General features: G+C 34.9%; 1 protein-coding gene across 1 annotated transcript; it reads left to right on the top strand.

Annotated features, from left to right (window-relative positions):
* Positions 1–8,980: 8,980 nt before the first annotated feature.
* LOC120082874 (coiled-coil domain-containing protein 12) lies at positions 8,981–14,163 on the top strand. The gene is made up of 5 exons (XM_039038235.1): positions 8,981–9,137; positions 9,447–9,625; positions 11,139–11,265; positions 11,363–11,477; positions 13,520–14,163. The coding sequence occupies exons 2-5, from the start codon at positions 9,468–9,470 to the stop codon at positions 13,582–13,584; spliced, it is 465 nt and encodes a 154-aa protein (XP_038894163.1). The 5' UTR covers positions 8,981–9,137; positions 9,447–9,467; the 3' UTR covers positions 13,585–14,163.
* The last annotated feature ends 356 nt before the right edge of the window (positions 14,164–14,519 follow it).

Below are 14,519 nucleotides of genomic sequence, written 5' to 3'. Positions count from 1 at the left end.
ATTTCCAAGTTACCACCACCAGTCAATGTGAAAACACTTAGGAGTTTTCTGGGACATGCGGGGTTTTATCGAAGATTTATCCGCAACTTTTCTCAGATCGCAAGGCCCCTAAGTGCACTCCTCGAGAATGACCACAAATATGATGTTGATGACACATGCGCCGAAGCATTTCACATGCTGAAAAATACGCTCATCACCGCACCCATTCTGATTGCGCTGGATTGGACGCAACCTTTGCGTTGATGTGTGACGCTAGTGGATATGCAGTGGGCGTAGTCTTGAGTCAGCGCAAAGATAAAGTTTTGCATCCTATCTATTATGCTAGTAAAACGTTGAATGATGCGCAGGAAAATTATACAACCACGAAAAAGAAAATGCTCGCAGTGGTATTTGTGTTGGAGAAGTTTCGACAGTACTTGATTGGAACAAATGTTGTGGTGTATACTAATCATTCTGCGATCAAATACCATATGACAAAGAAGGATGCAAAACCGAGACTGATAAGGTGGGTATTACTCCTGCAAGAATTTGACCTAGAGATTAGGGATCGAAAAGGTACCGAGAACCAAGTCGCAGGTCATCTGTCAAGATTAGAAAATTGCGAGGTTCAAGTGAAAGAAAAAGATATTGAAGAAAAATTCCCTGACGAACTGTTGATGTCGGTATCCGTTAATGTTCCATGGTATGCAGACATTGTAAACTTCATCGTTTGCGGCCAAGTACCAGAAGACTACACGTACTAGCAGAAGAAGAAGCTAAGACATGACGTCAAGTTTATTTCTGGGATGAGCCCTTTTTGTATTGACTTGAACTTGATCATATCTTGCATCGATGCGTTCCTGAGCATGAGGCCAAGCACATTTTAGAGCTTTTTCATGAGTCCCCTTATGGAGGAAATTTTGGGGGGCAGCGAACTGCCGCAAAAGTCCTACAAAGTGTTTATTTTTTGCCAACATTATTCAAGGACGCCCATTCCCATGTTGTGCAGTGCGATAGATGCCAGAGAATAGGGAACATGTCTAGAAGAAACAAGATGCCCTTGACTTCAATCTTGGAAATTGAATTATTTGACGTATGAGGAATCGACTTTATAGGCCCTTTTCCGCCTTCAGAAGGTCATCAATACATTCTGGTCGTGGTTGACTATGTATCGAAGTGGGTTGAGGCCATCGCTTGTGCTAAGAATGATGCGGCCACGGTAGCGAAATTTCTCAAGAAGAATATTTTTACCCAATATGGAATGCCCCGGGCCTTAATCAGCGATGAAGGCTCATATTTCATCAACCGCATCATCACCAACCTGTTGACCAAATTTAACGTCAGCCATAGAGTTGCGACCGCATATCACCCACAAACCAATGGGCAGGTAGAAATTTCTAACAGAGAGATCAAGACTATCTTGGAAAAGGTAGTCAGTACCTCTAGGAAGGATTGGTCACCCAAGCTCGATGAAGCACTGTGGGCATACAGGACTACCTTCAAAACTCCAATTGGCATGTCCTCATATGCTCTGGTCTTCGAAAAAGCTTGTCATCTGCCTCTCGAGTTGGAACACAAGGCAATGTGGGCAAGCAAGAAGCTGAACTTTGATCTAGCAAGCGCGGGGAAAATTCGGAAGTTGCAATTGAACCAGCTGGTCAAGTAGCGAATGAACGCCTACGAAAATGTCAAACTCTATAAGGAGAGAACCAAGAAATGGCATGATGACCGCATAAACAATTGGACATTCTTTGAGAGTCCAAGGAAGTTGAAATCCCACTGGTCTGGGCCATTCCGCATCAAGACTATCTTTCCCCATGGCGTAGTGGAGCTAACAACTGAAGATAGGAATAACGCATTTAAAGTCAAGGTCAACGAAATAAGCCCTACTATAGGGGTGACGTGGATCGACGCATGAAAACCATCAACTTAGGCAAGCAGGATTGACCGCTTGCGGGGATGCTATTGCAATAACTCTGAAAAGCTTCTTTCTTCCAGCGTCCGTATATCTATGTTTAAGTGCTTTCTTTACAGCTTTCATTTACTGATTTTTAAATTGCGTTATTTACTACTTATTAGAATAGCATTTACTGCTTTACGTGTTTACTTTCAATTTAATTCAATTGTGTATTTTCATGTCGTGTTTAATTTCTTTACTTTTGTGCATTAGTAGCGTTGTCTTAAAATTTCTGTGAATGACTAAATAAAACGATGAACACCGCAAAGTCTTATCAACTTGTGTGTTTGATGAATTAAAAAGAAAAATAAAGAATTGGTATGCATTGCGATGATGGGTGCATCTTGTGATAACAAGAGACACTTTGCGTTTATCCTACTCAAATGCATTGCGTTGAGGGGTGTGTTGCGCTCGTATCTATTTTTTGCCCGTCCTTAGCGAAAACGCACTATGTTGAGGTAGTTTTGCGCTAGTAGAAATACCATGTGCTCGTCCTCCAGAAATGTGTTGAGTTAAGGGGTGTGTTGCGTTGATACATTTGTTGTTGCCCGTCTTCTACAAAGATACATTTGTTGTTGCCCGTCTTCTACAAAGATACATTTGCGTAAATGGAAGCGTGGTGTTAATCTTTAATCGTGCACCCGTCTGAATCAAATACAAAAGATAATTTCATTCATTCTTTTTCTATGTATAGAAGATAATTTCATTCATTCTTTTTCTATGTATAGAAGTTATTCTTAATTCTTTGTACATGCTACAATTTTGTATTGCGTTATTTATAATTCTTTGCAGACTTGGTTAGTTTTTAATACAACTGAGTAACAATTCTTTCCGTATGCGTTAGCCTCTTATTTATCATTCTTTGTCAATTATTGCAATGTTCTTTATCTTTTATTTTGCATTATTCCTTGCGTTGCCATGATGAATTATATGCATAACCTTAGAAACATTTCCTACACTTTGTATTTTCTAACTAACACTTAGATAATTCGTAACAATAGCACTGCTTTACCTTTTATCCTTCAAAATTCTGCTCAAACCTTCTTTCCAAAATTTTGACTAAGTTTTTGTCTATTCTGTCTAAAACAACGCAATGAGGACCTTGCGCATCTCTAAATTTGGGGGTGGGGAAGGTTTGAGCAGATGCGATCAAGTGGATGCGGTCATTAGAAAAATGCGTTCATTGTCAAAAAAAAATAAGAAGAAGAAAAAAAATTATTTTTCATACAAACTCCAATGTCAACGCAAGGAAAATTCCAAAACAATCCCAACCTGATAAGAGTTAAGTTGTGAAAGGAACCTGCTCGTAGTTGGATGTTCGCATGACACTCGTGGGAACAAGCCAAAATGAAGGTGGATTTCCAAGAACGATGCAACATGAAAAAAAATGAGAGAAAAATAAAAGAATATAACTGACAACTCCTCTGACCAGCAAAAGTTAAACTTAGCTGAAAATCAAGAGTTGAAGTTGAGATTGGCACACAACCGTAGTTGGATGTTCGCATGACACCCGTGGGAACAAGCCAAAACGAAAGGTGTAACCATGATCAATAGTCTCTAAGAAAATAACGCAACCTGACCACTGCATTCAAGACGCATCAAGTTGTTTTTGCAAGAAGAGGTAAACATTCTTTTTAAAATGAGAAGGGAATTTTTTAGTAGAGATTTGTTGTACAGAAGAATAAAGTAGGGCATGTTTATGAATTATCAAGGATAGAAAGAAATTGTGTTGTTAAGTAATGTTGCCTAGGTGGAGCATTCGGAGCAAACAATCGACGCAAAATTTAGGATAAGAATTGAGCAATATTGCCTTAGTAGAAGATATGCTTGAGGACAGGCATATATCTAAATTTGGGGGTGTGATAACTTGTAGAAATACAAGTTATTTATATTGTTTTGTTTAGATATTGCGGCTAAAAGAAAGAAAAGTTGCATCGATAGTATAGAAATTGGCTAAGAAATGCGAGAATTATAAATTATCGTCAATACACCCACTAACACCCTTGCGATGGTAGAATAGAGTGTTTCAATTTCTGTTTTGAAGGAAATCAGTCACCGCATGCGTTAATGGCTCAAAGATAAAAGAAACAATACATCCACGTCGCATTGCGCCCATCATTCAGGAATGAAGAGAAGATCAATGCAATGAAGGCGTATGCGAAAATCGATCAACAGCTTAACGATCAACGCAAATTCAACTGCAAGCGGTAATAAAAAACAACGCCGCATGCGGCAATCGATCGAAGATGTAAAGAGCAACGCATTTGCGGAGGAGTCTGACAAATGTACAGCTTTCAGTTGTGCATTTCTAACGGATTGATTGCATAACAGAAGGAATATTCACCCCGCCATTTCAGGAACTACCATAACCATAAAGTGGGGACCATGAATTCAAAGAGTCAAGCTTCACCTATAAATAGCTTCTACAAATTCACTGAGAAATATACTTGAATACATAGAGACGTGCATATATCGATTCTGAGAGAGAGACTGATCTAAAGCAACTGTCCAGAGTAGATCCGGGATAATCAAGAGACAAGGCCGAGAGATGAGTCTTCGAGCAAGGAATCCTTCCAATCCTCGCCGTTGAAGCTCTGTGCAAAGGTCATTTCTACCAGAAGAGCAAGCCTGAAAGGGAAGCTCTCCTTTCCATTTCTACCACACGCCGGCAAGCAAAACCTCCGTTCAGGATCTGTGTCAAGACGTTGACACGCTTTCTGTATTTGTTTCTAATCTCTAGTTCATCACTTGTATTCATCTTCTTAATCTTTCATTCACACCATGTATCGAACGCTTAATCTTAGTATTAAATGTTATGATCATTACCATTATCATCTCTCTGTCTATTTTCGTTCATCCATAATCCATAATCCATTTTCTTCATGATGTTTTCTTAATTCCCTGGGTAATTAGCAAGAATTAAGCAAGTAAATTAATTTGTGTTAAGAAAATAATTAAGTTTAGCTAAAGCATGCTCGATGGCATCTTCACCTGTGAGAGCAGAAGTGAAGACGTTATTCTGCCTATCGAGAGAAGGTTGGAAGAATGCGTTAACTAAAGCGAGAAGTACTTCCAGAGATGGAAGCAACCTCGCGTTTATCACATTCATCCCTGTTTCACCATAGAGATATGGGGATGCGGCCGATCACCGAGAGGTGTACGCCAAGGGAAAGCGGAACCTTAGTTGCATCTTTAACGTGATTGACAAACTTGCGTTGTTTTTACTAATTACTCTTTTTATTTCTGATTCATCCATAAAGACTTGGCCATGATCCTTTGTATAACTTCACAGTCAGTCTCGACCTCAGTATCATGTATCACATATCTTGTATCTTGTATCATATTAGTTTAGGATTTTATTTTATTTATGCAACTTTATTTTATCAATGCAATTTTATTTCACCGCAATTTACATTACTGTATAAACAACCATTCTTTATTAATTGTAAAAACCAGTCGCATATACCATATGAGTAATACATTAACGAAAACAATCCCTGTGTTCGACCTCAGATTATTCTAAGAAACTTGCGTTGGAATTATACTTGGTTTCAGCGCAAGGAAACTTGTAACACGCATTACTCCAACGCATTGCTCCAACGCATTACTCCATCGCATACTACAAGCATATAATTAACAACACATATATTTAGACGTAGTGTGCATAAGCGATAACACAACATAACATTCCATCTACATTCCATTTCTATGTCATCAAGTTTATTGCAACATGTGCTTGCATGATTCATTCATTCACATTCATATTTGTTCACATGTTGTAAGGTAAGACAATAGACTCACCGTGACAGTTCCCGCCCTGATCGGGGCGGAGAATCCCCAGTTTGACCAGGATGGGGGTCAAACCAGGGACACAAAACAAGTACCTGAACTGGAGACGAGAAGGGCTGTCTCTTATACACATCTAGATGTGTATTAGATGTGTATAATGGGCAATCCCTATCCCCGTCCCCGCCGGGGGGAAATACCCCACGAGGATGAGGACGGGGAGTTCCACTCGACCCCGTTGACAACCCTAATGAAGATGAAGGGTTATGTATTATAAACCCCCTTATGAAGATGTACTTTATTTTTCCCTATTTTTATATATACCGTGATATATATATGTACTTTTTTTAGCTTTTGTAGGAAATTTAATATATATTGTGGTATATGTATTCGTTTACTTGATATAAACGAGTGTTTTTTTTTTATTCAGACTTATTGTATTATGATATATGTATTGTGGTGTAAATGAAATTTATGAAGATTTATATAATGTGGTACATTTCATATATATGTCAAGCATTGAGTCGATCTCTAATTTATAAAATGTAGTATATTACATATATTGGTTAGAATGTTTTCAAATACCTAAGAAAATATTCTAAGATATATTTAAAATAATTATGAATCTGTCAAAATGTTCAAAGGTATATTTAAAATAATCATTAATCCGTAAAAAAAAACCAATGAATTGATATGTGAAAACCAACGTAAATAGAAAATAAAATTTCATTAAATGCATTTTTTTCCAAATTGAAAAATAGAAAAAAATAAAATAAATGCATTTTCTCTCTCCAATTGATAAATGAGAAAAACTATATTAGATGCATTTTCTCTCTTTATAATAAATATATTTTCTCTCTTTATAATAAATATATTTTCTCTCTCGATCATTAGAGTGGCTTTGAAAATAGTAAAAAAAAAAAAAAAAGAATATAAATAAATATAAAAAAGGATAAAACTATCCAAAAATAATAAGAGACCTTTTTGAAAAAAAAATCAAATTTAAAGACATTTATGAAAATATATGATCAAAGATGGGCTTCTTATGTAAAAATCCCATTTGGTTATATGCAAAGGAAGCCCATTATATAAATTAAAAATGATTGGAATAATCAAATATATAGCAGTAATTATACTATCATTTGGAAAAATAACAAAAGCGGAGTACTTCTGAAGTAAAACACATGGATATCACGTGAGTTCAACTTTTTGAAATCCTAAAATACCTTATCGTCTCTCTTAATTGCAGTGTAATTAATTCGACATTTATATTAATGAGATTGTAATTAATTGTTCAAGTTTATATCCCAATATATTTTCAATGGCAACTAACATCATTCTTTCAAGCGGATAATTTTCCATAAATCTCACAATTTAACGGTTGTTTTGAATTTCTATATCAAATTTAATAGTTATTTTGAATATTTCGATCTTCTATAACAACAAACTTTCAAGTATTGGCTTGAAATTTAAAATATCATATTATATTATTTTTAAATTATTTTTATGATTATCTTATTTTGGATTTTTAAATCTTATATTATATTAGTTTTCGTAACAAACTTTTTATATTTACAGTAGATTTTCTCTTAATCATAATTAAATCATACGCTTTTTAAATTATTTTTATGAATATCTTTATTATAGATTTATTTTAACCGTGGAATAAAAAAAAACTCATTTTTATTAATTAGTTTTTTTAAAAATTTTAAATCATATTATTTTTTGTTTTAAAAATTCTATTGGGAAGAATAGCAAAGCAGAAATTTCATCAAATTGATAGCAAATACAGTCTCACATGTGTTCCCATTTTTCTTTAACCCTAAAATGCTAGAGTTTTAGTTACACTGTGAATTTTTAACATAAAACTTGATTTTCTCCTACATTATTTCTTTATACTTTTCTAATTTTAAAATCAAATGCATTTTTTTTTCAACTATCATATTTGATCTTATCTTCAATTTCAAATTTTATTTTATTTCTTATTGATTTTATTTTTTGTTATCAATCAATGACAAGTCTACTTTGGAGGCTTAACTTAACCGATCAAATCCACTACTGCAGGATGAAAGACTCGACTTAATCGACCATGACTAATATTAAAGTCACAGAGTCTCTTATTGCTAAAGTGATTCCTATCGAGCCATTATGAAAAAGTAAGCAAGAATATAGACGGTGTTGGTATTAACCTATTTGCCTTGGGAGTCTTATACCCACCTTGACCGATTCGATCAATGAAGAATGTACTGTACCATCATCGAACATTGTTTGTTTCTTTTCTATTTATGAGATCTCCCAATTGACATAAACACCACATCATGATTTGTTAGTAATTTCAATTGACGATTTTTAATTGAGATTTTCATACTCCAATCTAAATCGGTTTCTTTCTTCATGAATGCAATTATTTAGATAAAGTTTTTATCAATCCAACACTCACTTTCTAAACTAATATTTTGATCTAAAACAGGAAAAAGTGATTTTCAATGGCGGTGTATTTGTTGGGCATAGTTTGGAAACCAATTACACTATATTTGTAGGTCACATAAGGCCATTTGCAGATTTTTTTTAGCATAAATCCTAACTTTCTTCTAAATTATCTCCCTATACTTTCGAATTTTAAAAATCAAATGTAATCTTTTTTAAAAATCGAATATAATTTTTTTTTTTCAAATACCATGTTTGATCTTATCTCTTCAATTTCAAATTTTATTTTATCTAATTTTTCAATTTTCATCTATTTCTTACTAATTTTATTTTTTGTTCTCAAGACGAAAACTTTGGAGGGTTGACTTAACCAATCAACCTCATTGGTACATAGATAAAAAGCTCCACTTAATTGACCATCGACCAAGAGTTCAAGTCGCAAAGTCTCTTCTTTCCGGAGTGATTCATATCAAGCCATTGTGAAAATGTATGTCAAGCATATGAAAGGTGTTGGTATTAACTAGTTTGCTTTGGCGGAGGAGTCAATTTGGAGAGAAAAATGGCAGCAACTTGGTTGGAAAAGAGGTTGGTGAAGAGTTTGGCCGATGTTTCTTTTAATTACAATGTAATTACGAAAATTTTTTAATAAGTCATTTGTATGGTGAGGGTACTTCAGACTTGTATAAATTCGTTTATATTTTATTATTTTTATGAATGAAATTATGATATATTATTTTTATAAATGAAAAGTTAAAATCTACATTGCAGTAAAATTTGATAAGCGGATCCGATTGAACTCCTGATGGGCCTCTTACGATCCGGGCCTTGTATCTATGGCTCGTTCCACGAGAAATGTATATCATATGGCTTTTGCGCAAGAAAGAAACACTCCGACTCCTTCCTCCCTCCCGCCATTGCTCGAAGCTTCTGAAGCATCTCTCGCGACTACAATCCTCTGAGCAAAAGTGTTATCCCTCTCGAGTTCTCTGTAAGTATATTTCTTCTGTGGAAATCGTCAATTGCGCCTCTTGCTCTTCATCATCTTCGTGTTGCTCCTGCCGCTGTCTACTCTTCTTTCACTTCCTTTTGATTATTTTTTTTTGTCATCTGTGGCTATCTCAGAGGTTAATTAGATGAAATCTTGACTGTTTACTCTGAAAATTTCTATTGGTACCTTAATTTTTCTTTAATTTGTATTTTTCGATTATTCATCTCTTCGAATGCATATATTTGTGGTATTATTATAGTTCTTTTGTCAAAAACAATCGAGAGTGATATTGAGTTATCTTTGTATTAGATATTTTTCGCACAATAGGCAATGGCTACTGAAGAAGACTCCGTCGAACAAGTTGCTGCAGCACGTAAAGAGAGATTGAGAGCTCTAAGAGCTGCTCAGGAATTGTTAAACGCTTCAGATGAGAAGAATTCTGGAGGAGAGGATAAAGAGAATGGTGCTACTGCAGATGCTGAAGAAACGTGAGTGTATATCTTCTTCTTCGCTGTTGTATCGGAAGTTATTTTTTATTCGATTTCTTCAATAAGTTTATAAATTATGATCATTTTTGCACATTCGTAACGTTCAGATATGTTCCATTCGACTGCTCTGACTGCAATATCATCTCTTTACTCTATTCGACTATATTCTCATTTAATTACGTTTTTAAAGATCTATCCTATGGTATCCTCTCCAAATGTACGATCCTAAACTATGATTGTACTCATAGATTAGAAGCTTAGAAAATAAGAAACATGAATGGATTTGAAAAACCATTGAGGAAGTCGCACAATAGTACATTAAGGCTACATCATTCTGTAGAAACGTTTTAATTTTTCATATCTCCTAGAAACTGACACTTCACTGGAAAAAAGAATATTCTATCGAAAGTAACACAATGGAGTAGATGATGAGGGGAAAAGAACAGATTTCATGCGACTCTCCTGTCCTGAATGTCCGTCTCCTTCTCTTTGGATTGGTGATGTCCGTCTTCCTCGGCCTTAAACCACTCTCGTTTATCTCTGTGTTTATTGCCTGACCTATTTTCCTTCTATTTTAACTACTTCTTTCTCATTCCCTTTCTCTTCCCCTTCCTTTAGCCATCCTTTTTTCTTTTTAAATCTTTATCTGTCGTCTTTCTTTTCTCCCTTTTAGTTTACGGTGGGAGTCTATGCCAAAATTACATAATTGGCACAGTTAGCCAAGTTCTCTAGAATCTGGCTTGGGACATGTTACAGACGACTACTGTCCGCTGTAGCCAGTGTGCTGAGCTCCCTAGAACTTGGTTTGGGGCATACTACAAATAAAAGCCTTGGCAATAGAATTTGCATTGTAGGGCAGCACAGACAAAAACTGTCTTCCTTTCCTTAGTAATCTGCATCTTTCTGTTTGCAGGCTAGAGTCGTAAATGGCCACAAAAGCTCCAAATGGAGCAGAAGACTAACCAAAATCTATGATAAAATAGTATTAGAAACTAAGCTGTAAAGTTTATCTGAATGTTGATGCATGTGAAGTATGCTCGTAAAAGTATCTTCCCACTAATAAGATATTTATTTCTTTTCTTTCTTTTGATCCTTTTTTTTTTTTTTTAATTCTTTCTTTCTTTACTTTTCCTTTTCCTTTTCCTTTTTCTTCTTTTTTCCCTTCTAGTTCTTAATAACATTTGGGCTTGTAGGAGTTTGGGATGATGATGAGGTGGTGACAATAATGGCAATGTGACATACAGCTTAACTGTTTCAATATATTACTCTTGCAGGGGGAAATGTGTTCCAATATAAATGACTTTCTCTTGCCATTGAATATATAGTTTGATGTCGTTCTCATTCCCAACTTATTTGAATATTGATATACACTGTAACTATGCATGTACATGTTAAGAAGCTCTTCCCTCTTGCAAAAGTGCAAAATACAGATGTAACTTATTTTCTGTTGTCGAATTATTTTATGCGTCATTTGCCTAAGTTTTTTATTCACTAATAAATTATCCTTTTGCAGTAATCTTAATATGAAATTTCGGAACTATGTTCCTCATGATAAGGAGCTTCAGGAGGGCAAGCTTGCCCCACCTGTATTGCCAAAGTTTGAGGACCCTGTTACTACTGAACCTGCACAATTAAAAGAGGTACTCTTATCAGTTCTGCTTTTCTGTGTTACACTGACCTATGCTCATACTTTTTGGATCTTTTTCTATTTATTGTATTCCATCGGCAAAATTATAGGACCCATTTGTAAATATCGCTCCAAAGAAACCAAACTGGGACCTTAGAAGGGATGTACAGAAGAAGCTTGATAAGCTTGAAAGACGTACACAGAAAGCATTATATAAGCTTATGGGTAAGTAGAAATATTGAATTAGAGGTCTATGCAAACTTGATTAGTCATATTTTATCCTCGTTCTTTTACTTGCTTCATTTGGTAGTTGTAACTGGACTACAAATTGAATTTTATTTGCTTTGTTTGTCTGAGAAGATATCTATCTCCAGTCAATTAGCATATACATAATATCATTTTTGTCTGCTGGTTCTGTTTTGGGGGTTCTATATGTTTTCTTTCACGTCTTTAACTTGTGAACAAATTTTCATGCACCACAGCATTTATGAACAATTAAGAGATCTTGATTATCATCTTTTAACCTGTGTTCAAGTCAAACATGCGTGATGTAATGTTGCTTGCAACATATCTCTCTTAACAATTTTCAACCAAGTCATTACATGTAGAGATTAAAGAATCATTGCATGAAATAAATATCTTTTAGGTGAGTTAATTTAATCCTGTAAGGATGATTTAGAGTATTTGATCTGGTTGTGAACCAAAAGAATCTCTTTGTAATTTTTTTAGGGGGAAAAAAAACTTCTCATTTGTATAATTAAATGTTTAGGGATACAAAGTCCCAAAATGAGAGAGAAAAAAAAGTAAAATACAAAACAACAAATATACTCTTGAAGAAATTTAGCCATGAATATAAGCATCGAAAGAATATAGAGCCTTTTTCAAAATCTTCGTCTAAAAGACTTGGAGAGCTTGGAAACAAAAATTGATGCAGCGAGAAAGGTATTAGGCCAAGTCCATTTCCGAACAAGGGAAGTTCATCCCTAAAGTTGAGAGAGAACTCTCCAAGAACACAAGTCCAATATATAATTGATATTCAATACCTTCCTATTACAATCCTAAACTAGCTATTTATAGCCTTACAAAAAATAAGGCAATTAGATAATTAAACACTAATTAATCTAAAGTATCAACTAAACAAATATTAACTAAAATATAGTAATTATCTACCAAGTCTCCTCATCAACGAAAAAGGCCACCAAAGTATACACAAATGAGAAAAAAGGGCCACCAAAGTAGAATAATCTATGAAAAAGGCCACCAAGACAAGTATAGACAAAACAGCTGCAAATGCACTGTTTATAGAAAACACGGATGCAACATGGCCATCAAGACCAATGAGAACAACCTCTGAGGAGAAAAGATCAAAATGCTAGTGCTCCTATTACCATGACTAAGGCTCTCTTCTGACCGGTATAACTGGTATATAACTCTATCAAGCCACCTTTAATTCCATATTGGAATTCAATCTAAAAATAATAAAGCTTATCAATGTTCACTTTAACAAGCTCCGACCAGAGGAAATTTCTTTGCGGTTCTTTTGACTTCAATTTCAGCATACCAAGGCTAAATAAGAACGATTACAGCCCTTAGTTACCTTCCACTGAATTTCTTTTTATTATTATAGTTTCCTTATGATTATTGATTATTAGGAGATGTTGATTTTATAGGAGGGGTTCTCTCTACCCGAACTGTAAACTGTATGTGCCTCACTTATTGTTAATACTCCACATGTTTCTTATTAAACAATTTAGAGCATTTGGTCATCAGTTGTGTTTCTTATGACTGTTTCAATCTTGAAGTTTGAACTTTTTGGGCTGTAAGACTTTGGGGGATTATTTGGTATCGAGGGAAGTTGTGGAGCTTAGAGTAGAAAAGGGTCATTTTAAAAACTCATGAAGACATGGAATGTCATAGAAAGGTCATGCTAAACTAGACGGGTTACTTATTTATTTATTTATTTTTAAAGGACGTTGCAATATAAATATGTGGTGAGGCTACAAACCTATGATCTTTAAAAGGAATCATTGAACCTACGAAACTACTACAATCTTTGGGAGGAATTAAGTATGTCCTATAGTTGAAATACAAGTTGATGTAGGTTACTCTCATTTGCTAGTATGCATTGGAAGTCACAACAACGATTATTATGTGTATTGTATGGTAGAAAATTATTTGAAGCTCTGAAATTACAGAGTAGTTACAGATTTATAGAGCACCCTGCTTACTTACCTTAACGATCTTTTTGCTCATTCAATTTTGTGTAGAGGAACAGGAAAAGCAAAAGCAGTCAGCTGAAGGAGACGACGACCAAAATGGTGCAGAAGGATAGTATGGCACACAAGTTATGAGCTTCGATATTACGGTCTCGTTAATATTCATGACTACTGCGACATGCTTGGAGAAATTTGTCACTGAAGTACGATGGCTTTTCTGGCTTATAGGGTCAGTTTTTCTGTGACCTTTCTGATCCTTCTTGGCTACAAATCTTTTGATTTAGTTTATCTATCGTGGCTCATGGTGTGTTCCTTGACTAATTACACCTCATACGGTATCTCATGATGGATAGTGATTTGAAATTTACCTATACTAAGAATAACTTTTTATTTCACTTAATCTTCTTCGTGAACCGTGTTTTCCCCCCCATCTTTGTCTGCTACTTTATAATCTACTATGGACATTGATTTCACAAATGGTTTCAGTCAGACCCCCTTGCAAACGTTCCACGGTTCTTTCACTTGTTTTTGTGTCGTGGCAGCTATCTATTTCCAGGTGACGTCAGAGCTGCAAGTAATATATGCAAATAAAAGGTGATTGTATGATTATCATAACTTTGATTTTTCAATTTTGAAAAACACGATTGTTTGACCGAGGTTTCAGTTTTCAATTTTAAATTTAACATTTTTGAAAAGCGAGGTCTCTCTCTCTCTCTCTCTCTCTCTCTCTCTCTCTCTCTCTCCTGGAGGATAAGCATAAATATTAAGTTTATGTTACTCAAAGTATTAGTTTTTTTTCACACTTCTGGACATATTTTTATGTTCCTCTTAACAGTTAACATATCTCTCCCTAAATTTTGGTTTTCTTTTTCCAAACCTTCTATTTGAAACTTTTTCCAACTTTCCTTTAACTCTAACTTTCCTAATTTGTCTTCCTCTATAATAGTTTACTATTGGTTTGTTTTTCGACAAGTTCTCTCTCTCTCTCTCTCTCTCTGTTTAATTAAAAAAGAAACTTGCCTTTAAAGAAAACACTTATCAAATATATTTT

Source organism: Benincasa hispida, chromosome 8, assembly GCF_009727055.1.
Source record: "Benincasa hispida cultivar B227 chromosome 8, ASM972705v1, whole genome shotgun sequence".
NCBI classification, from domain to species: domain Eukaryota; kingdom Viridiplantae; phylum Streptophyta; class Magnoliopsida; order Cucurbitales; family Cucurbitaceae; genus Benincasa; species Benincasa hispida.
This window is presented reverse-complemented; position numbering and strand designations above follow the sequence as displayed.

Coding starts and splice junctions, on each gene's coding strand:
- LOC120082874 (XM_039038235.1), top strand. CDS start 9,468: ATGGCTACTGAAGAAGACTCCGTCGAACAAGTTGCTGCAGCACGTAAA. Junction 9,626..11,138: donor ACTGCAGATGCTGAAGAAAC/GTGAGTGTATAT, acceptor ATCCTTTTGCAG/TAATCTTAATATGAAATTTC. Junction 11,478..13,519: donor AGCATTATATAAGCTTATGG/GTAAGTAGAAAT, acceptor AATTTTGTGTAG/AGGAACAGGAAAAGCAAAAG.